This window comes from Plasmodium cynomolgi, chromosome 12 (assembly GCF_000321355.1).
Source record: "Plasmodium cynomolgi strain B DNA, chromosome 12, whole genome shotgun sequence".
Lineage (NCBI taxonomy): Eukaryota > Apicomplexa > Aconoidasida > Haemosporida > Plasmodiidae > Plasmodium > Plasmodium cynomolgi.
Window position 1 is genome coordinate 1,117,409 of NC_020405.1, and position 22,977 is coordinate 1,140,385.

Consider the following 22,977-nt stretch of genomic DNA (forward strand, 5'->3'; position numbering starts at 1 on the left):
GTAGTAGCGCTAAGTTGAAGGCGGACGCCGCGAACGAAAAAAAAAAAAAAAAAAAAAAAAAAAAAACACACGAAAATAGGGAAAACGCACAAATTGGAAAAGAAGGAATCGTCCGTTTGGCCTCCCCCCGTGTGCTTTCTTAAAAAGATTAAAAAAGCCCACAAAGTGTGCAAGCGCATCCGCCCCCCACGCGCATACCAACACCTTGCACACAGGATGGCTGCCTCAGCCAAAGCTGTAGTCGTTCCTGCCCGGGGGGATGACCAATTGCACAATTTTGCGGCATTTTGCGGCATTAAAAAAAAAAAAAAAAAAGGAGACGTCCCCCAACGTGTTGGCGCAAAAGTACGAGGTTAAAAAAAGTGACGTAAAAAGGAAGAAAAGGGGGTTGTGTGTTGGTCTCATTACACATGTGTGCCGCCTTGCTGCGCCTGAGGCAGGACCTAAGTTGGCTGCCAGTTGCCACCGACCCGCACCACTTTGTTCTTCTTCATCATGATATTTAAAATGGCGAGCACACTGGGCTGAGACAAATGGCTCATTCTTCTTTCCGTTAGAATTTTATTCAAACTGCTCACAATTAAAAACAAAGGAGTGGAAGTGTTCCTCCCCGGCTCTGATTTCATTTTATGCATTCGATCTGTTATTATTTTTAATATATGGTTTTCGTAGAATTCGTAGCTCTCTTCCAAATTTAAATTTTCGAAGGTTTTCCTTTTTTTAATTTCTTTTTCTTCATCGTTGTCGGTTACTACGTCGTCGAGGAAGAAGTCCACGGGTTCGTCTGGCGGGGGGAAGGGGCAGAAAAGCGGAAGTGAGGGGGCAGTTACGCGGCAGTTACGCGGCAGTTACGCGGCAGTTACGCGGCGCAACGGACACGGGCATCGTGACAGACGAGAGTCGTGCAAGCGTATCAGCCGACACGCGCGCGTGCACATCATGCAGGTGATTACTCATACTGCTACGGCTACTGCTACGGCTACTGCTACTGCTATGGCTACTGCTACGGCTACTACCACTACAGTTAAAGCTACTGCCGGCGGGGTTGGCTGCCTCTTCTCCCTGCTGGACTACCGAATGGTCCTTAACTGTGCCACCGCTGCTGCCTTTCCTCTCACGCAGATAGGACACTAAGTTGTTAGCTATTCGTTTTTCTTTTGCAACTTTGTTGACTCGCTTTGCTCTCGTTGGTTTTTTATCATCTGAGTGATTCAGTCGGGATGCCTTTTGATGGGCGCTTCCCTCCAGGGAGCCCTTTTCCTTGCCACCCTTGCACCTTCTGCTGCGATTGGCACTGTTTGCGGCGCTGGCGGTGTTTGCATCCCTGGCGGTGTTTGCTTCCCTCGCGGCACTCTCCCTCTTCCCAACATCTTCATTCGGGCCACAAATGCCTAGCGAGTTGTTCACACAAGAAGCCATACTACTACTCTCTATTTTCACTACGCTACTGCTAACTGTGGGGGTGCCTTTTTCTTTTTTGGTCCCGCCATTACTGGACGCTTTCCCCGCGAGTCGTTCTCGTGATGCTTTGGTGGCTCGTTCGGTTTGGGTTTTCCCCACGCGCGGTGGTGGCGTTGGTAGGGAAGACGATGAAGAAGGAGGTGGTAACGAGGAAGACGGAGGTGGTAACGAGGGAGATGCAGATGGAAGGGACGAGGAAGACGGAGGTGGTAACGAGGAAGTGCAGATGGAAGGGACGAGGAAGACGGAGGTGCTATGGATGATGGTGGTTGGGACGATCCCAGAGGGGCGTCCCCCCCCCTTGCGCCCTTTCCCTTGCCGCACTTCTGCTTCTTCGCCAAGTGTAGCTTACCCTCTTCGCTGTTCTGGGGGGACAGGTCGCTGGGTCCTACTGGAAGCTTCCTTCTCCTGTCGGTCCTTGGGGAGGGGTCCGGGGTGTTCGCTCGCTGCTGAGTCGATCTCTGTCTCGTGAGTTGTTCCGACTGTTGCCTTGCTGCATGACGAGTTCCTCCCTGTCTTCGAGGCAGGTGCGCCTGGGGTTGCGTCTCTTTGTCACTCTCCGGCTGTTCCCCGGGTGCGCGCCTCTCACCCATGTCACCCCTGTCGCGCAGCTGGTGGAGGAGAGGACTACCTCCCCTGCCCCCCTCGGGTATCTTTTCCCACGGTTCCACTTCCTCATCTTTTACTCTCCTCTCACAGACATCCGTGTCACCCACACCATCCAACTCCGACGTCGTGTAAACAATGAACTGCGTCGTCTTGTTGTTCCTTTTATTCATAACTTTGAATGTGTTCCTTTGTAGAAGCTTTCTCCCAGCTAGCTTTTTTAACGTCTCCCGAACTAGCCGATCTGGTAAACTCGTTTTCTGAATCAGATACTCTTCTGTAAAAAAAAGTTTTACATCTACATCATCCAAAAATTTTTTCCTTCTTAACTTTTTTATTTCATTTTCTTGACATTCTTTGAGGAACTTCAAATTGTAATAGACGTTCTCGGTTGAAATATTTTTCTTTGTGACAGTCTCCCCTTCCTGAGCATGTGCCTTTTGTATGTCCCTCCCGGGGTCTTCAACATGCGTGTTGCCATCGATGAGCTTTCCGCCATCGACGAGCTTTCTCTGTCCACTAAACACTTGGCACACTTTATTTTGACCTTCCTTCTGAGTATCTCCCTCGGGGGATGGCAAGGTTGCTACTTCTGCCACGCGGAGGAGACTCTCACCTCCTGTTTCATTTGCCCTCTTTTGCGTGTATGATTCTCCCAACTCTGGCAAGGTACTACCCCTCTGGGTTGACTCTCTCACAAAGTGGTTCTCCTTCTGTGTTATGGACGCTCCTCTGCTATGGTGAGTGCTATGGTGGATACTGTGGCGGGCGCTGTGGTGAATATTCTCGTGGAAGTCCCCTCGGAGATGATGGCTCTCCGTTAGTGACGCCTCCCTGTGCGCTTCTTCCTTATGTGGCACTTGTGCAGGGAGTGTCCCTCCCCCTCGTGGAGCGGCCATCCGAGAACCCTTCCTACCCTTGGACGTGGAAACCTCCGTCGAGTTCTTAATCAGATGAAAGTCATACAACACAATACGCTCGTTGACTATGATGTGAATCGTTTTACTCTCCTTTGCTTTATAAGTAGACGAAATGAATAAAAAATCGAAGCTGTATATTTCCTTACTGGTGTCAAACTGCTCGGATTGTATGTTTTCCTTGTACAGATCCATGGTCCTCATCTCTAGCGAGTTTAAAAATAAGTACACTAGTCCTTCTGTCAAGCTTACAGTGAAGAGATAATCGTCTACATTCAAATCGAGGGAACATAAATCGAAGAGGAAGACTAGGTGCTTATCTGCGTTCCTCTTTTGGTATATTTTGTTAATCGTTTCAAAGTAGGAGGAGAGACTGTCGGGGATTAGTTTGCTCATGATGGGGTCTTCTTCCTTCACGTCTTCGAATTTCCAGTACTCCATGTTGACCACAGTCATGGAGAGCTGCACTCCGCCCGCCCCCAGGAAGCACTCCCTCACCAAGTCGTGGTAGCCCGTGCTGGCGGGGAAGCGGTTCTCCCCAGGGGGGATGCATCCTGGGGTTACTCCTGGGATTACTCCTGGGGTTACTTCTAGGGTCACCCCGCTAACCGCCCCGCGAGCCGCCCCCCTCGCAGGCAAAACGTCATACTCCACGTCGCCTCTGCACCCCCTGCCACTCCTCACCAAAACGTACTTATTCACGTAGGGTAAATTCAACAAGTAGTTATCGAACATATCGCTCGTCATATTTTCCATTCGGGTGAAAATGGAGAAACTAAAATAACCTTTCAAATGGTCCAGGATGAATAAGTGTCTCTTAAAAATATGAACCTCCTTAGGTTCCTTTGGAACTAGGTCTTCCTCATCATCTGTACTTAGTTCATTGTCTGTATAAAAAAAATTCTTCTCACATTTTTTCCACTCATGGTCCTTCTTCTTCTGCGTGATATGATTATCTCCACAGTTTTGTTCTTCATTTTCGATTTGTTTTTTTTTTCTCAGCTGATAACCCTTTTGAAGCTTTTCCAACCTCGTTGGACGCTTGTTTGCTCCGCCTGTCTCCTACACTGTTGAGTCTTTTTTTTTCCTTCGCTCGGGGGGCTTTTTGGCTGGTCAGCTCTTCCGGGGCGACTTCTTCCTTTATGCGCACATCAGCAATGTCAGTTGCGTCCACCACACCAGCCGTTGTAGCCTCTCCAGCTGTTGTAGCCTCCCCAATCGCTTCAACCTCTTCAATCGCTTCAACCTCTTCAATCGCTTCAACCCCTCCCACCGCTTCAACCCCTCCCACCGCTTCAACCCCTCCCACCGCTGCAGACTGTCCCCCCCCCTTGCGGTTAAAAAACTTCACGTAGGCGTGGGGGCCCACGCGCGCGCCCCGAACGGCCCTCTCGCTGTCGTGGCAGCCGAACTTGCTGCAAAACAAGTAGTGGTAGTAAAAGGGGTCGTGGATTAGGTGCTGCTCCGAGTGTCGTCTCCCCCGGTGCTGATACTTCCTACGAATATATTTCTCGAAGTAGTACGTGTTCAGGTAGAAGTAGGGATTCACATAGGTGTCGCAAATGTATTGGTAATACTTAAATAAGAATACGTCTACTCCCCCTCCGATGCTAATGTACAGAGGCATGAGCATAATGTCTTGTTTTTTTTTTTTTTTCTTCTCCTTCTCTTTGTATTTGCTTATCTTAACTCTCCTTTCTTCATTAAATTCATGGTAGGGCTTATATTTGATAAAACAAAAAGAGCTGTCATGTTGGAAGGTCAACAAACGGTGCACTTGCTTGCTGTTCATGGCATACCTACGTTTCTTTTCGTCCATTCCTTCCTCCAAGGAGTATCTCTTTACGTCTCCAATCGATTGGACACTCCTCTCACTCCTCTCACTCCTTTCACTCCTCTCACTTCTCTCACTCCTCTCTCCTTTTCCCATTTTAAAATCTGCTGCACTTAGTAGACTCATATATTTTTGTTCCCCTCTACTAGTCAGCTCATCCATGTGGAAGCATATCCTCTCCCTGTTCTCGTCACTTGAAGAGTCCTCCTGCGAGGCTGAATAAGACGAGGATGTGGAGCTAAAAGAGATGCCTCCTTCGCTGGTGTTGCTTCCGATCATAATGATATCTCCCTCTTTATTGTTCCAATTAGCGTTTAAACGGTTCCCCATTTTAGAAGATCTCCTTCCTTTTTCTCGGTGGCCATTCCTGCTGTTCCCATAGTGAAGGCACAAATTATTAACGTAGTGATGGCATTCACTTGAGCTGTAGCTCTCAAGGGATTCCTTTCCGAGTGGGTTCTCTCCACTCTGTGTGAAGTCCCGTCCACCCTTAGTCAGACCCTTCTTCGTCGCGAAGGGCACTTCTTCATTCGTGCACAGGGATGTGGAGAAGCTTCTCGTTTCATCCCATAGACCGTCATTCCATAGTTGCTGAGATAAAATATCTGCTCTCAGTTGTTCTCCTCTTTTCTTCCCCTTCCTGTTGGAGTGGTCCGTTCTGCTGGGTCCTCTCGTTTGAGAAGCTGCCCAGCAGGAACTGCCACCGGAGAATATATCGAGGCCTTTCCCCTTCGTTCTACTTCCCATAGAGACCTTCTCCACAGACGCCTCATACGCCTCAGACGCCTTAGACGCCCCCAATGTAGATGCCTCCTTTCCCGACCCGCGGATGAAATAACTCCCCTTCTCTCTCTCGTACTCCAAGTAGTTCCTACTCTCCACAGGCTTCCCTCGGAAGACGCTTCGCCTGTTCGAGTCGCAACTGTCACTTGAATAAATGCTCCTCCCCATCAGAAAGGATTTCTTAAATATCTCATCGTTGATGCTGGAGAATTTTATTTTTTTCAAAGTGCGTCGGTTGGCATGGTGCTGTCTCCGGGGCAGCTTGCTCTCTGGGGGGGGGAGGCACTCGCTGGGTGGGTCTACACAGTGTTCCTCTGCTCTGTCTCCATATGCTCCGCGTTCCTCTGCCCTGCGTTCCTCTGCCCTGCGTTCCTCTACTCTTCGTTCCTCTGCTCTTCGTTCCTCTGCTCCGCGTTCCTCGCAGGCCAGCACGCTCCGTTGCTGAGATGGGTGGTGCCATGGAAGGTGCCACCGCTGCTTAGGGAAGAGCTCTCTCCTCTCTCGCCTGACTCGCCTCTCTTGCCGCTCTCGCCTCTCCCGCCGCTCCAACCGCTTCCCCCCTGCGGGGAGGGATCGCAGGATGTGGCTCAAAATATGAAAGGTGATTTTCTTGCCATTGAAGTAGCTGCCCAAGTGTCTCCTCAGAAATTTCTTGTTCTCCTCCTTCGTGTCTTCATATATAAAAAGAAACAGCCTGTTAAAAATGGATTCGTAAAAATATGGAGATTTATCCACGTACGTTTGAAGCAGCTTGAACATCCGTTTCATATTTTCCTTCCTCATCTGTATTACTCTCGTGATTTTTACTAAGTTGAAGATATACGATACTGCCCGTTCGCCGTCCACCGCGGGGGGGACGCAAGGTGGGGGTCCCTCATCCGTCCTTCCTTCTTCGTTTGTCCTTCCTTTTTCGTTTGTCCTGCCTTTTTCGTTTGTCCTTCCTCTTTCGTTTTTCTTTCCTTCCTCGTTTGTCCTTCCTCTTTCGTTTTTCTTTCCTTCCTCGGTTGTCCTTCCCTCCTCGGTTGTCCTCCCTCCTCCCGGCAGCGAGCCCCCCCCGCCGAACAGCGCCTCCACCAGCAAGTAATACACCTTTTTGAATATGACCGAGTCAGGCGCTTTTCTTTCCTTCCTGTCAAACTCGAGCAGATAGATCAAATGATACAAAAATTTTATGTCCTCTAATCCACTTTTACACTCCTTGAAGTTTTCCAACGCATCGAGGAGACAGTGCCTCTTCAGATTTAGGGTTTCTTTTAGGTACCCCCTCAGGATGGTTAGGGAGAGGCGTATTCGTTCCACCAAGGAGGAGGATGTCGTGATTCCCCACTCGGTACCCTCACCGTGATGATGGGTGCAGCTCATTTGGTGTGGGGAGCATAAGTGGGTGTTCCCCGGGGTGGGGGTTCTCCCCCCATGGGTCGTTCGCATGTTTGTCGCTCGCATGTTTGCCATTCCCACGCTTGCCATTCCCACGCTTCTCGTTCGCATGCTTGTCGCTCCCCCCTCGACCAACTCAAAATTCGGGGTCCATCCCAAGTCGCTGTCTCCCCATCTGGCCACATCGGAAAAGTTCGCTCTTGCCCAAAACGGGGGGGAGTCCTCACACGAGACGTTCTCCTCCACGCTGTGGACGCTGACGTTGGTGTGTCTGAAGAGCAGGGTTCGCTCCGCCGCTTCTTTCTCCGCCGCTTCCTTCTCCGCCGCCTCCTTCTCCCCGGCAGTGACGAAGAGGTACTGCTTCCCTTTTTGCTCGTCCACAAACTTTGCGTTACTCAGGAAGGAGAAGTTAAAGTCGCGATAGTTGCTGATGAGGGCCAGGAGTCTACCCCCCGGGACAACCCCCAAGGTTGTCTCCCCCTTTGGACATACGTATATATGTTCCACCTGCGAACCCATCTCATTCTGCTTCCCCCTCCACAACAACCACAGGAAAGTACTCCTTCGACTGTACCTATTGTGCATATACACGTAGCTCTCCTTCCCCCTGATGTGACCTCTGGACAGGCCACCATCTTCACTCCGCTTCCTTTTCTGCCTTCTAAATAAAGCCCCACTAAAATTATTGAATAAATTAAAGTCTCCATGCTGGGTAAGGTTAATGTAGTTGTTATCCCTAACCCCCAGTAGGATATCTACGAAGGAGGTAAAGTACAGGAGGAAGCAACTCATGACATTAACCAAGTGATGTGTATGGTTGGATCGCAAAAATTTCTGCTGAACAAATTGTAACATTTCTTCATATAATTTTTTAATAGTATCTCTGAGGATGTGTTCCAACTTCAGGTGTCTAAATATATCACCAATGACAGACAGGTGAATGTATTTCAAGGGGATGTTATTCGATATGTCTATGTTACTTAAATGTTGTGTCAATTCCTTTCTCTTCCTTTTTCTGAACAATTTTTGGGTGTGTTCCTTTGGTCCTTCCGCATGTACACCGCTTCTTCCCCCCTTGTGGAGACCTACATTTGGGGAGACCGCCTCCTGGAGGTCCTTCCTTATGCACACAATAGGGTACCCATAAACGAAATTCAAAATGGAGTTCCTAAAGGAGTATTTTCTCCCCGGATCGATGAAATGGAAAAACTTAAAATTGTTGTTCAGCTGGATGACTTCGTAGTCCAGGGGGGGGGCAGGCGAGGCAGGCGGGTCTAACGAGCCAGGCGAGTTAGGAGAGTCTAACGAACCACACTCATCTAACGAGCCAGGCCCATCTAACGAACCACACTCATCTAACGAATCGGACACCCCCCTGGGGTTCCCTGGTCCCCCTCCCGGAGATCCAAAGTCGAACGTGTTGCAAATGTACGGAAAGACGTACTTGTTGTCATCCACAAAATGGATAGTGTATCGCTTTATCCCTTTTTGTATGACGTGGTTACTCTCATGGAGGTCCCCTGTGGGGCACACCTCATCGCAGTTGAGCTTTCTCTTCCTGTTAGTCTTCCTCCTCCTCTCCATTGTTATGAACAGCCTTAAGTTCAAATATCTGTCTAAATTCCTGGGCTGAATAATTTCGTACAAAGTCGCTAAATGGGATAAGGGGAGGTCTTCCTGCTTCTGTGTGTCTCTCCCCGAAAGTATTTTTGCCTTATTTTGAGCGACGCAAGAATTTTTTTTTGTTTTTTTTAGAATTTTTTGCAAAACAGAACTCACATTGGTGTCATCCTTACCACAGCTGGACATATTGTACAAGCAGGAGGTATAAACATCGATGGTGTTCTCATTCGCTCTAGCGGACTTCCCACAAGGGACCTTCCCTGTGCGGTCCGCACTGTAACCCTGAATGATGTGCTTTAAAAAGGAAGTAACATCACCAGGGATATTCATACAATCTAACCCAAACTTTGACAAAAAATTTTTTCTCCTTTTCTGCTGTAGGAAGCGTCTCTCAAGGAGGTACTCCTCCGAGTAGGGGCTTGCGAGCGGACTGACCTGGCTTCCCTGACTGACCTGACTTCTCAGACTTCCCAGACTTCCCTGACTTCTCAGACTTCCCTGACTGGCCTGACTTCCCCCCGCTGTTGATTCACTTCTCTTCATCTCCTTCCTCTGGCAATATTCTCCATACTTTACAACCAAACTGAGCAGGACCTTGTAAATGAACAACTCGTTGCTACTGCTCTGCGTTTTCAGCAGTGCATGCAAAAAGCAGAGAGCCTTTTTCACGCTGCCTATTTTTAGCAACACCTGATTCTGAGCGCAGTTGATATTTTTGCTCACGAATTGTATTATGTCATTCTTCGCAAAAAATTTCAGTCTTTTAAGAAGGAGGTAGTTTGCATACTGTTCGGGGCGCTTCCTCTCCTTGGAGTGCTTCCTCTCCTTGGAGTGCTTCCTCTCCCTGGAGTGCTTCCTCTCCCTGGAGTGCCTCCTCTCCTTGGAGCGCTTCCCCTCCTTGGAGCACTTCCCCTCCTTGGAGCACTTCCTCTCCTTGCTGTGCGGGCTGTCCCCCCCGGACTCTCCTTCATTATTAAAATTGTCTACGCTGGAGAGCGCGAACCATTCGTACAGGAGGTCCTCCTTCTTCTCTCCCCCCCCTTCGTTGCCGCAATCCATGAGAGGATAACCATTCGACACGCAGAAGAAGTACTCGAATAAGAGGATAATATCTCCAAAATATTTTTTCACATACGCGCATAGGTACTCCTTCAAAATGGACACGTCGTATGACAGGTAGTTCACCCTTTTCGCTTTCTCTTTGTAATAGCTCTTAATGTCGTGGAACTGACTGCGCAGTTTTTCTTTCCTGTCGAGTAGGTTCTTGTCTATGGTGCAGCGGCATTTTGCGCAGCTTTTTTCGAAACTTTTTTCGCAACTTTTTGCGTGGCTTCCTGCACACCTTCCTGCGTGTCTGTCCCTCCCTTTCTGCGCGGGGCCCCGTTGGGGGCGCTTGCCACTCCGGGATGGGCGAAGCCTCGCCATTTTCTCACGCACGCGATGGGCGCCATTGCACGCTTCGCTGCATACATCGTCACCCACCGCTTCTTTCGCTTCTCCCGATTCTTCCGATTCTTCCGATTCTTCCGATTCTTCCACTTCTCCAGATTCTCCGGATTCTCCCGCTTCTCCCGATTCCCCCCCTTCCTCCGCGTTGCCCCCATCGCCCCGACTCAGCCGGACAGAGTCCTCCCCCCGCAGCGCCCCTAACCGCTGCTGCATCACGAGCTCCACGTTTCTCTGCTCCCAAGCCTCCTCTGGCGCGCAGCGGCAAATATTTGCGTAGAACAAATTCAGTTGCTCACTCACCCCTCTTATCATTCCATACAAGTTACTCCTAATCTCTTCGTCCTGTCTTTTGATAATACTTAATACATCCACAAAGAGATCGTAGTACTTGTCACATGTTCCCACCTCTCTCTTTTTCTCCCGTCCACATCGTTCCCTCACCTTCTGCACAACCTTTTTGTAGACTGCGTTTTTGCTCCTCACCAGGGCTCGAAGCTTGCGCCTTATTCGTTCTACATTTAGGGATTTCACCAACTGATTTTTGTTGAAGGAGAGGACGAACAGGTGCGCTTTCGCTTGGTGTGGTGCATCCTTGGGTTGGCACCCCCTAGAGTATCTTCGGCCGCGACAAATTCCCTCACTTCGGCTCTTACGTTTGATACTGCGCTTGCTTTGGTTGCTACTGCGCTTGCTTTGGTTGCTACTGCGCTTGCTTTGGTTGCTACTGCGCTTGCTTTGGTTGCTACTGCGCTTACTTTGGTTGCTACTGCGCTTACCTTTGCTGCCAATACGCTCACCTTTGCTGCTACCACGCTTACCTTTGCTGCCACTTCCCCTTTTTTTACTTCTCCCCTTTTTGTTTGCGCCCGCGGACGGCCCCGCCCCGATGCGCAACGCCAACCTGAAGTATGCGTACACGCGCAGTCTCAGCGCGCGCAGGTGCTGCACCCGTCTCGCCCTCCTCAACCGCGTTCCGTTCACTCGGGGGAAAACCACATCCTCCGTGTTCTGCGCGAAGTGGGGATCTCCCCTTGGAGGGGACACACGACTCGAAGTGGGCATCCCACGGAGGACGCATCCTACGTCGCTACTTCCCACGTGACCATTTCCCACATGGCTATTCCCCTGGGAGGACCACCCCCCCCGAGAGGAAGTAGCGACGTGGGAAGTAGCCACTTCCCGGAGAGAGCACCTCCATTTGTCGACGAAGTCTCTCCCGGTAGAGTGCCCCGGAATTCTTAGCCCCTTCCTTTTACTGCGCGATTTGTGGGTCCCTCTCAAATTTGCTTGTAAATCCTTCCTGGTGAAAAACTCAAAGTAATAAAAGTTCATCGAGTGCAAAAGAAAGCCTCTTCTCAACACTGCTACATGTTCTGAATTGGAGATCCTCCTCCCTTTGGTCTTCTCCAACACGTGGACCTTCTTCTTGTATTTTTTATAAATCCCTAGGAGGTATTTAACTACGGGTTTCTGCAAATGGATTTTTTTCTCAATGACGTACTTGGTTAGCTTGATCACTTCTTTGATAATTTCTTTGTACTTCTCCAACTTCAGGTTGTGTATCTCGTCCAGGAGGGGGTCAGACGGTTGGGCTCTACCGCAGAGCTGTTCAGACGGTTAGTAGTGACACCCATGGAGGGAGGTGTCCCCTGTTCTCCCCTCAAAAACACACGTAGTAACAAAAACACGGCGATGTCGAGTCTCCGCTGGGAAGGAGAAAGGCCATAAAGAAGATTGCTAGCCCTGGTAGGGAAGGCCTGCTCCTCCCAGCTTCCTCGACTGAGTCCCTCGGGGCGTTTAGAACACATCCAACCGGTTTGACGATCAACTGTACCTCTCCCCCATTGACCCAAATTGCTGTACAAGGAGAAAATGTGCAGGGAATATAAGTCAAGGTCCTCATACAGCATGGCCACAATTTCGATTGAAAAATTTAGCAAAAGGTAAAACCTCCCTATGGACTTTAAAAATACGTTGTCGTAATTACTTAAAAAAAAATGAACTTCATTTGCTTCATAATTTTTAATTGTATTGTTGAACAGATCCTTCATCATGAATTCTTTGTCTGTCTTTCCCCTCTCAGCTTCCCGTGCGTTCATCCCTTGGTTCATCACGTGGTTCATCACGCGGTTCGTTTCCTTCCCCACGTGGTTCGTTTCCTTTCCCACTTGGCTGCTTTTTCCCTCCTTCTTACACTTACTCTTTTTTACGATTTGGATGTAGTCATATATTGGCTCACTGTAATTGGCCTTTCTGGGGGGAGCCACTCCTCTTGAGGTGGCCGCTAACCCCTTGGAGGTGGCCGCTACCCCCTTGGAGGAGGCCGCTACCCCCCCCGCATGTCTATAGTCAAAGTTAGCTAAGTGCTGCACATTTATGACGTCCCAAAATTTTTTCACTTGCACATTTTTGATGTAATCTTCAATTTTTCTTTTGACCAAATTGATTAAGTACAAATCGGTTACGTCTTCATCCCATAGTTCTCCTTTTTGCCTGCACAGGTCAGGTAAAAAGTGGTCTTCTTCCCGATGGGTTACATCACCTGATTTATTTCTCCCCAATTGTTGTTTCTTCCCCTTTGGGAAGAAGGACACCTGTTTTAGTTTTTTCCATTTGTCTTCATCCAAAAGGATGCTTTGCACTAACCCCTTGGCACACTCGTTCATGTCATACCTGCTCCTCCGATCGAAGAAAAGACTACCCTCTTCTGAATCCCTTTCTCTTCCCCCCCCTTGTAAGTATTCCTTCATTTTCTGCTTCTTCCTGTTCTTATTGTAAATGGTTATCAACCATTTTACCCTTTCACACCAGGCGTTTAAAACTTGGGGCAGAAATTCGCTCCCACTTTTCCTGCCCCAATTGTGTTGCTGCTCCGGTCCACCTGCATTCCACCTCTCCCCCATCTGGCACTTCCTCCTTCTCGCCGCCCTCCTCCCCCTCCTCCTGTTCTCATCCAGTAGGCACTCATCACACACGTCACAATTTCGAAAGGGGAAGTGAAAGGGGTATGCAACTTTACGAAAGCGCAAATAAAAATTGTCTATATTTTTCCCAATGCTTTTTAAGTGAAAAAATAAGTTATGAACGAAGAGGTCTATTAGGGGCACTACGTTTTTGCTGTTAATGCGGCTGGCAAAGCTGCTCTTTACGAACGGCAGGTTTTGGTGATCTATGCCGACGAAGCTTTCGACCACGTCGGTCAGTGATGTCACGTCCGTTAGTGAGGTCACGTCGGTTAGTGATGCCGCTTCGTGGTTTCGTTCTTGCCCCCCTGCGGGCTTTTCTTCCGCGTCGTTTACTGCGTCGTTTTCCGCACCGCTGCGTCCCCACTTGCTTTCAACTTTTTTCTCCCTCCATTTTGCTACCTCCAACTCGTTGGGGCAGCCGTGGTTGTTTTCTCTTTCGCGGTCACTGCCTGGGTTCCCGCCAGGCCACGCCCTGTCCCTTCCCTCACACTTGGCACTGTTGTCTATCGTGGAGCATAATCTCGTTCCCTTCCGTCCGTCATGCTTAGGGGCCTTCATGGGTTACGCAGCTTGGCGGGTAAAGCGGCAAAGCGGCAAAGTGGCAAAGTGGCAAAGTGGCAAAGTGGCAAAGTGGCAACGTGGCAAAGCGGCAAAGTGGCAACGTGGCAAAGTGGCAACGTGGCAAAGCGGTGGATCACGCAGAGGTGGTTCGTGACGGGATCACACGTGCAAGAAACACACCCGTTCAGCGCTGAGGTGGGCTTTCTTCGCTGCGCGCTTCCTTCGCTGCACGCTTCCTTCGCCTTGCTTGTCACTTTGCAAAACGGCGAAGTTCCCGTGCTCCGTTTTACGTTCTCTTCCCTGTTGTGCGTTTCAGATCGGCTGTTTTAAGCCCCTGATTTGGCTTTTATTTTATTTTATTTTATTTTATTTTTTCAATTCACCGATAGGGGAACAAAACTACAAGCGTGTCCCTCTCGCTCTGCTGTGATTCGCCCCCTTTTGTGTACCCTTCGGGCACCTGCTCATGTACGCAAGGGTGTGAATTTTCCCTTAATTCTCAAGCGCACGCGCGCCGAACGCTTCGCATGCACAAGTGGAGACGCTTTCGCCGGGCACCGTGCGCGAGAGTCCTCTGCACCAGCGCAAAAAATGTGCAAGAAAATGTGCAAAAGAATCTGCAAACGAATCTGCAAACGAATGGGCTGATAAAGACTTACATAAGTGTGTATCTGTAAAGGCGCTACGGGAAAACGGCGCCCGAACGGATGGGGGGGAGCTTCACTGCTGGACGAACGCTTCTCCCGGCTCGTAATTGCCCTCTCGCGGTTTTCACCAGTGCGCAAGTACAGGGTGATTAAACAATGGGGCGGCCTGCGAGAAAAACATGTTCTGACAAGCACAAGCGGGGAAACCTTGAGAGGTGCGATAAATTGCTGTCACGTGGTGTTGATTCGTGGGAAGGGTTAACTTGGCGATTGGTTATTGGAAGGAGGCATAAGTATGATGGAGGCACGCTGCACGTACACACGAGAGGTGCATACTACAGGTGCATGCGCCTGTGCCTGCATGCCTTTTGGTTCACGCTGAGAACTCTTCAGGCCTAGTAGAGGGCTCTGTCAAAAGGATGCGACATGGCCTTTGCTCGCCAAGCGTTCCGAAGGGGCGACCGCACGGGAGTGTCACACGCTACTGGAATTGGTGACTCGTACAGGTGCACACGGTCAACAAGGAGGGAAAATAAAAAAAAAAAAAAAAAAAAAAATCTCTCTTAAGTTTATTCACATATTTTAAAATGTCTAGCAGGAGTACCATTCCTTTGTGTATCTCCTTTTTCCTTTTAAGCATGTAACAACACAAGGGTGCAAACACGGAAGGTATCATCCGCGGGGGTCATTTTGTTAAGCAACAAAGGGATTACAAAACTGTACGTTGTAAGAATTATATTTTATTAAAAAAAAAAAAAAAAAAAACTACACAGAGTGCTAAGTTTAGCAAGTCCAAACTAAACAGGTGCAGCGCGAGGAAAGAACAAGTGATCAAGTAAGAGCCACCACAACCCCAACCAAAGCGATGTAGTACACAATATAGTGCAGCTTAAAAATGGAGCTGACGGACGAGTTGCATCCTTTTCTGTTGGTTCCTCTGTGCAGCGTCATTTTTTGCTCCCATTCGGTTCACAACTTTGTTCTCCTTCTTACTCCCCTTGTTGCTACTTCATTCATTCAAGTCAACAGGAAAGCGACGAGAAAAGATTTACGCTGCTGACAAAAAAGGGATGTAGGGTTGCATGCTTCGGGCACAAGTAAGCATTTCCCTATTTTGTCCCTTTTGCAAAAATGTAAAATATGACCATTATGGGAAAAAAAAAAAAAAGGCAGCTATATTTGGCTATATTTGCTGACATGTGCACAATTTACCGCGCTTTTTTTATGACCTGTTCAAAAAAAAAAGGAAAATATAAGCGTGTAGGCATATTTCCTTTCCCAACAAATGCCGCGATTTTCCCTTTTTCGCGTTTTACATTTTCTCCATCATTTGTTAAATCAACATTTAGGTGTTTGTCACTTTGGAGTGTATTGCAGAGGGGCTATCTATCTGTAGCTCTTCCTTTTATTAATTTTTATTATAGGGAAGATACTTGCATGGCCTTTTGGCTTTTTTTGATACAGTGCGAACGTCACCACATCGATAGACACGGATTTTCGCTTAAAGGGAGTGGCAGTCCAACGCGTCGAGCTTCATCCAGTGGGGAACTGGAAATGCATTTTTGCGTGAACGAACTCGCGCTGGGGCTACAAACGTGATGGAGGAGCGACATAGCCGCATAGCAGAGTAGAAGCATAGCGCCGCAGCACCGCAGCATCGCAGCACCGTAGCGATAGCGCTGCTTGGCCTTGGAAAGGCCGATTTTCCCCGCGGACAGATAAAAAGACACGGAACAATTTGGTCACTCTTCGCCGCGATTACGTGACTTTACAGGAAAGCAAAAAAAAAGTGTATGTGGGGAGGTTCACCCCACTGTACGTTTTCTAAACATACAGGGAGAAGGCAGCATGACAATGAGAGCGTGGATGAGTGACCCCTCTCCGCAAACATCTTAATACGCTCTCGCGTCAACCGGATAACACACATTTATGTATGTGCGTACGCACACGAGTGCGGAACTCCACGCGTAGTCTCCCCTGTCCATATCTACAAATAGCCAACTTGAAAAGAAATAATCCCCATTAGGCGCGGAAAATATATTTGTGCCTCTCTACACAGAGGGCTAACTGAGAGGCTAATGAACCCCCCACACGCAGCATGCATTTCGCAGCAAGCACGAGTTTAAAAAAAAAATAAAAAATACACACACGTACGCATACACACGTACGCATACACACATGCGCATACACACATACACACACACACACACGCTAACTTGTGAGCGTCCGCGCGCGTAGCTACCATTGTGCGGAACGGCAAATGTATATAGTGTGGAGCAGATCCATCGGACCATCACCGCCGGTGCAGTGAATGCAATGAGAGTAACCTCGCCATGAAAATACACAGAGAAAAACGAAAAAGACAATCGTAACGGCGCTCCCCCCTTTTTTCTTTTTTTTGCGTATGCAAAATGAATTGCCAACACGATGACACATTGAACAGCAACGGTGGTGGTGCAAAGTCCAATCCCTTTCTGAACAGCTACGAAAGTCTGAACATATCGAAGAACAGCTCCGCTGAAGAAATTGCAGAAAAATATTTGAGGAGTAAATTGAGCTTGGATTTTAAAAACATTGGCAAGGCAAGTTACAGTGTCAGTGGAGGTGCTAACAAGAATTTTTATGAAAGCAGGAATGCAGCGGGGAAGTCCAACATTGGCAGAACGGCGAATGGTGAGAGAGGCCATTTTAACGGTGGGAGTGGCCAGACAAGCTATCGTAGTAGAGCGAATGACTACTCGCGGCCTGAACGGGAGGCGAACACGAACTATGACAGCCATTTCAATAACGCGTCGATTTTTTCCGAGTCAGGAAACACGAACAGCGGCGGTGCCGGCAATCTCCATTTTAACTACTGCCCTCAACAGAATGATCAGAGCCGAGGGTACACAAATTCAGTTTTGCTCTCAAATAACATGACCAATTTTTTTAGCTCCACAAACTCGGCTAGTCCAACCGATTTTACACACCTCAGCAAGTTCAAAGAGGAAGAAAAAAGCAGCTACTACGTGGAAGACCAGTTTTTGAAGTTCGACCAGGGTACCTCGAAAGCGCTGCCGGACGAGGATCCCAACAACAGGGTCATTAAGATGAGCAGCATTGACGAGTTGCTTAAGAAGTATGGAAGCAGCGGTAGCGGCATGGGCAGGGGCATGGGCAGGGGCAGCGGCATCGACGTGGAGCGCACTGCAGGCAGTAACACACACCCACAGCGCAGATTTGGAGGAGGAGTCAACCCCATTTTCCATCGCCCAAGCAGGATGGAGAATTCTGAAGGAACCAAAATTAAAACCTCCTTGGTGAGCAAAGCAGAAGGTGCAAGTGGAAGCCGCTTGGGAAGGGACAGCAACGAGAGCCACTACCCCAACAGGAGCGTCCACCCCAACAGGAGCCACTACCCCAACAGGAGCTTCCACCCCAACAGGAGCCACTATCCCAGCCGGATGAGCAGAGTCGGTCGAGACACCTCCCAGGGTAGCAGTAGTAGTAAAAAAAAAAACTTAATGCAAAGAAATAAAGACTATGTACAGTACCTGAGCAACCGAAATAGCATCCTGAAGAACGAGGTATCCATTAGGAAAGACCTAGGGAAGAAGAAAGGAGTCCACAGCAAGTTGGAAAGCACGTACTTGAGGAGAAAAACAAATATGGATGGAATGAGACGACACGGATCGCTGTTCAGCTCTGTTCTCAGGGGCTACCAGAGCAGGTGCAACAACGAGAACGAGCTGATTAGCGACATGAGCATTTTTAACAACAGCCATGTTGAGGCTGCTCAGAATAGCAGTAGTTACAGGGGGACGATGGAGAAGGGAAATCCGAACTTGAGCAGGAGAGGTGATGGGTCTGGGAATTGCTTTGCTGGGGGTAATTCGGGGCTCACTGATCATATTGGAAGTAGCGCCATCAACGTGAGTTTCCTCAAATCGACCTACTCCGACTCGAGCAAGCTGGTAGACTTGCCTGTGAACGGGGGCGCAAGTAGGGGCGTGAATGCCCCCCTAGGTGGACCCCTAAGTGGACCCCTAAATGGACCCCTAAATGGACCCCTAAACGGCCTAACAAACGACAGTTCCGATTTGGTCTCGCTCGGGAGGAGAATCCCAGCCGGTGAATCATTAACGAGCAGTGTGCACATGTCAGCGATGCACCCCAGCAAGGACACGTCCAGGCATTACAACGAGTTAGGTAGCAAGCCCGAGCTGTACGGTGCGCTCTATGGCGAGGGCGGCGCAAGTGCTGCAAGTGGTGCATGTGCTGCAGGTGGCCTCGTCAGACACACTGCGGTGAGAGGAGAACAAAATGGGGAGTACTTTCCCCCCGGGGATGCATACCATGACAAGGGAAACAGCGGTGGGTATGAAAAGAAGCTACCCCCCACGGGTGACTACTTAGTGAGAAGCGGTGAAAAGGGTCCCATTAGGAACTGCAACCAGAGCGTCCGCAGTGGAAGCCGCGGTGAAAGCCGTAGTGGAAGCCGCAGCGGAAGCCGTAGTGAAAGCCGTAGCGGCAACCCTAGCGGCAGTCGTAGTGGCAACCCTAGCGGCAGCCGTAGTGGCCCCGGGGCGGACCCCAACCGGGGGGAGTTTCTCGGATACATGGCCCCTAACTCGGTGAGATCGGATAACGAGAAGGGAGTGAAAAAATTCTTGCACCCGTTGTACTTGTCCGAAAAGAAACTAAGTAGCATATTCAATAACAAAGTGGAGAGCACCAATCTGGTCAGCAGTAACGTGAGTGTGTACAGTGGAGGGAAGAGAGAGGGAGCTGTCCCACACGGTAGTGAGAGGAAATCAAGTCAGTACAAAATAACCCACGGGGGCATGCTAAACCTGAACGGGGGAATAATACATTCTGCTGAGGGATATCACCCCGGGGTGGTGTCAAAGGAAAAAAAAAAAAACATGAACCAAGTGGGTAGCATACACACTTATGAAGATTACTGCAAGTACATCTCCGAGTCGATCAATGCCATACCCATAACGACAAAAAACATAGATGTGTTGCTTGCCTTGGCATTGTATTCTCTAACTGATGAGATAAATGGGAACACGAAGAGCAGCGAGCTTGCAGACCAGGTCCTCATAAAGCTACTGAACAAGTTTTTGTACTGCTTAAATTTGAAGACCTGCTTGCTAAAGGACAACCTGGGGGGGAAGCCCGGGGACAGCAACAAGTATTACTATATTCAGATCAGGAAAAATGAAAAGGCCCCACCGGGGGGGGAGCAGCATCATCAGCAGCGTCATCAGCAGCGTCAGCAGCAGGAAGAAGGAGATGAAGAAGCTGAAGAAGCTGAAGAAGAAAAAAGGGAGAACACAACGCGAACAGATGGCAGTGCAAAAAAGAGCGGGACCAATGACCAGCCCAACCAAGTTAACCTATTCACCTTCTACAACAAACGAATCGTGTTGGAGAAGAAAGACAAAGTGGAGAGCACAGACGAAAATCACACAGGACTCCTCCCGAACCAAAGTCGTCACTTCTGTGAGGATGGAAATTACAAGAAAAAGTGCTTCTTCCTTGATGAAAACATGAAAATAATAACCCTTGTGGAAGTATTAAAAATAGCTTGGTGCTTGTGTGTGTTGAAAAAAAATATGCATTACGTGGATTTGCTGAGGATCCTATACAAGGAGGTCGAATGCATGAGAGTGTCCAAGGATCTGGTTTTCTGTGTGAGTTACCTTTTTACGTATTGCAATATAATCCACGTGGAAGAATGCAAATCGGAATTGATGAAGCATGTACATCTAACGTTAGAAGAGAGTAGTAGTGAAAACCTGTGCATGTATCTGCACCTCCTTCATATATGCAGTGCACACGACATGAGCTTCTTAACCAACCACAGGAAGAACGTCGATAGAATTGTGGCTTACTTTTACGACAGGGTAGAGCATATAAGCTTGTATGTTTGCACGAACATCCTATGTGCCTTGTCTAATTTGGATATTAAAAATGGAGACTACCCCTACTTCTTTCACAAAACACTGAACTATTTTCGAAGTAACATTAAGAGACTCACCAAGTGTGTGCTTCTGGTCAACATCCTATGGTCCTTGTGCTTGATAGAGGTATGTTGCACCGATTTTTTCAAAGATCTGAGCGAATACATTATTAGCATTTTGCATTTCCTACCCCTGGGAGAGTTCATCACCATCTCGTGTTGCTTCAGCTGTCAGAAAATGCTCATTGTGAGAAATTATCTCAATAATGTCAGGAAGACAGGGGGGGAGGGGAAGTCGGCGCAGAGGTACGGGGTCATCGTTTCGAATGAGAGCGAGAGGGAGTACAGGACGTACGAGCCCGTCGCTGCTGAGTACTACGCGCGCAGGAAGCTCTTCCCCTACTCCTTCTACCGCCGACCTGTGTGCCACGCGCTCGTCTTTAAGATCCTCGCGTATGGCTTCCTGCAGTATGAGCAGCGGGAGGGTGGGGAAGCGATTCCAGGTGAGGCGGCCCCAGGAGAGGCGCTCCCCGGTGAGACGTTCCCAGGAGAGGGGGCTTCCGGAAAGGCGCTCCCCGGAGAGGCTATTCCCGGTGAGCCGACTAGAGACCACATCGACCGAAGCGGTGCCAGGAGGAAAACCTGCAGGAGCCTCAGCGTGGAGAACAGCAAGGGCGGCTCCCCCGGCGCGCGCGATTTCGGTGCGCACAGCTCTCGCTTTAACAGCTCCAGCATTTGCAGAGCGGGCGGTGTTGGCGGTGTTGGCGGAGAACCCCGGAACGAGGTGCAGAAGAACAAGTACCCCAAGAAACTCAGCGAGAAAAAAAAAATAAAAGAACACTATAACATGTATGAACAGAGTAACAAGTACGAGTTTGTGTTGAACTCATGCGAGAGGATCCTATTTGAGAATCTAATCGAAGACTGCTGCAACAATTTCGAGGAGCTAAAGTGTAACCACCTGGTCGAGCTGCTCTTCACTCTGTGCACGCTGAACTTGGACAGATCGAAGATCGTTAAGTTGGTTGAAAAAAAAATCGATTGCGTCCTTTTTGAGGATAACTATGAAAAAGCAGTGAAGAAGAAAAAAAGTTTACATAAGGACCTCACCGAGGAGGAAAAAAAAAACGAAAGAAATGACCTCATCATCCTTAACTACATTTACAGTAAGTATGTAGAGGAGAGTAGTCACTACTTGGAGAGGAGCGACGTCGACAAGGGGTTCCTTCAAATGGTAGACAATGTATTCTTCTGCAGGTATATCAAAGATGAGTTATTTCTACGGGTCATTAAAACGAGCAAAGGGGTAGAGAGAAGCAGCACCGGCGCGTTCTCCAAATTGAGGCATATTTTAAATGCAGCAACGGTGAGTAGGGAGAGTCGCGAAAGTAGGGACACTGCGGTTAGTAGCGGGCACGTGGGGAACAGGAACTCGGGGAAGGAAATCCCCCCTGAAGAAGGAGAAAATAAGTCCAACTCGCACCAGCATGGTGAATATAGCGTTAGCGGATCGAGGGGAGACATACAAGAGAGACGGCACAAGGGAGGAGAACACCTCGGGGGGAATGCCTCCAACCAGGAGAGGGGCATTACTCTGAGTGGAAGTGGACTAATCGATGGGTATCCCCCAGGGGGCAACATCCAGATGGGGGACAAGCTGGTGGAGCGCCCCGATGAGGTAGAGCTACGGAATGGAGGAGGTGAGTACGCAGGTGAGGAGGTGGACCGATCTGAGCGTGTGGACCGAGTTGACCGTGTGGACCGAGTTGACCGTGTGGGAGACACGCCCAGGCAGCTAAGCAAGTTCAAGCAGGACCTAAAGCAAACGTACGACGCTGCCATTTCCTATTGCAACAAGCGGACCAATAATTTAGGGAAGGGCACTCTCCTGAGCAGCAGTGGGGGTGCAGATATGGCATTACAAAATGGATACCCCCAACAGAACGAACCATTTTTGAATAACGAAATTTACGACCACATAGTTGCAAAGAGAAATATAAAAAATATTATGAACAGACATAAGGAGAAGGGGATGGTCGAGAAAATTTTTTCATCATCATGCGGTGACGGCACTGCTGCCCAAGCCAGCAACTGCGAGCGGGCAAAGGAGAAACACAGCTTCAATTTTTACAGGACGTTTATTCTGCTGCTGCAGCTTTCTGCCCTATCGCTGCTTTCCTTCGTCGTCCTCTTTGTGTACACGTCCCTCAGGTAGTTGCGCTGGTCAAGCAGTTGCGCTGGTCAAGCAGTTGCGCTGGTCAAGCAGTTGTGCTGGTCAAGCAGTTGTGCTGGTTAAGCAGTTGTGCCGGTTAAGCAGTTGTGCCGGTCAAGCAGTTGGGTACCAATTGGGGGCCGCTTTCTCTTCACCATCGAGTCTACCCCCTCCACTTTTGTACACCGTTTGCAAAGCGCATTCCCGTAGGGACGTCCACCCGGATGTGCCGCGGCCAACTGTCTGCTGGCGACAGTTCTGAAACATACATCCCTTTTTTTTTTTCCTTCCCCATTGGTATTTTTTTTTTTTTTTTTTTTGGGTTGGGGGAGCCAAGGAGAAAAGCCCGAGGCGCATTGCAGCCGACAGTGCCTCCCGCTAAGTTTTTTTTTTTCCGCCGCGTCAACCGGCGGTTTCAACGAGTGGCTACTTTTTTTCTGCGGGCCCCACACGCTGCGCACTAGAGGTGAAGAGTATCGTATCTGCCGGAGGAGCGGCCGGACGAGGGAGTGCAGTTATTGTTCTTACGATTGCTTTTGTATGGTACGGTATTGCATTGCATGGTATGGTATGGTATGGTATGGTATTTTTTTT

General features: G+C 49.1%; 2 protein-coding genes across 2 annotated transcripts; one reads left to right on the forward strand and one right to left on the reverse strand.

The window, feature by feature from the left end:
- Positions 1-443: 443 nt before the first annotated feature.
- Positions 444-13,574, reverse strand: PCYB_123600 (hypothetical protein; the record flags this gene model as incomplete). The annotated part of the gene is made up of 6 exons (XM_004223693.1): positions 444-784; positions 1,814-3,731; positions 3,958-9,969; positions 10,072-10,816; positions 11,243-11,644; positions 11,914-13,574. 4 exons carry the CDS (start codon positions 13,572-13,574, stop codon positions 3,958-3,960), a joined length of 8,820 nt encoding a protein of 2,939 aa, XP_004223741.1. The 3' UTR covers positions 444-784; positions 1,814-3,731.
- Positions 13,575-16,635: 3,061 nt separating this feature from the next.
- On the forward strand, positions 16,636-22,386 carry PCYB_123610 (hypothetical protein; the record flags this gene model as incomplete). The annotated part of the gene is made up of 2 exons (XM_004223694.1): positions 16,636-19,331; positions 19,563-22,386. 2 exons carry the CDS (start codon positions 16,636-16,638, stop codon positions 22,384-22,386), a joined length of 5,520 nt encoding a protein of 1,839 aa, XP_004223742.1.
- Between the last annotated feature and the right edge of the window lie 591 nt (positions 22,387-22,977).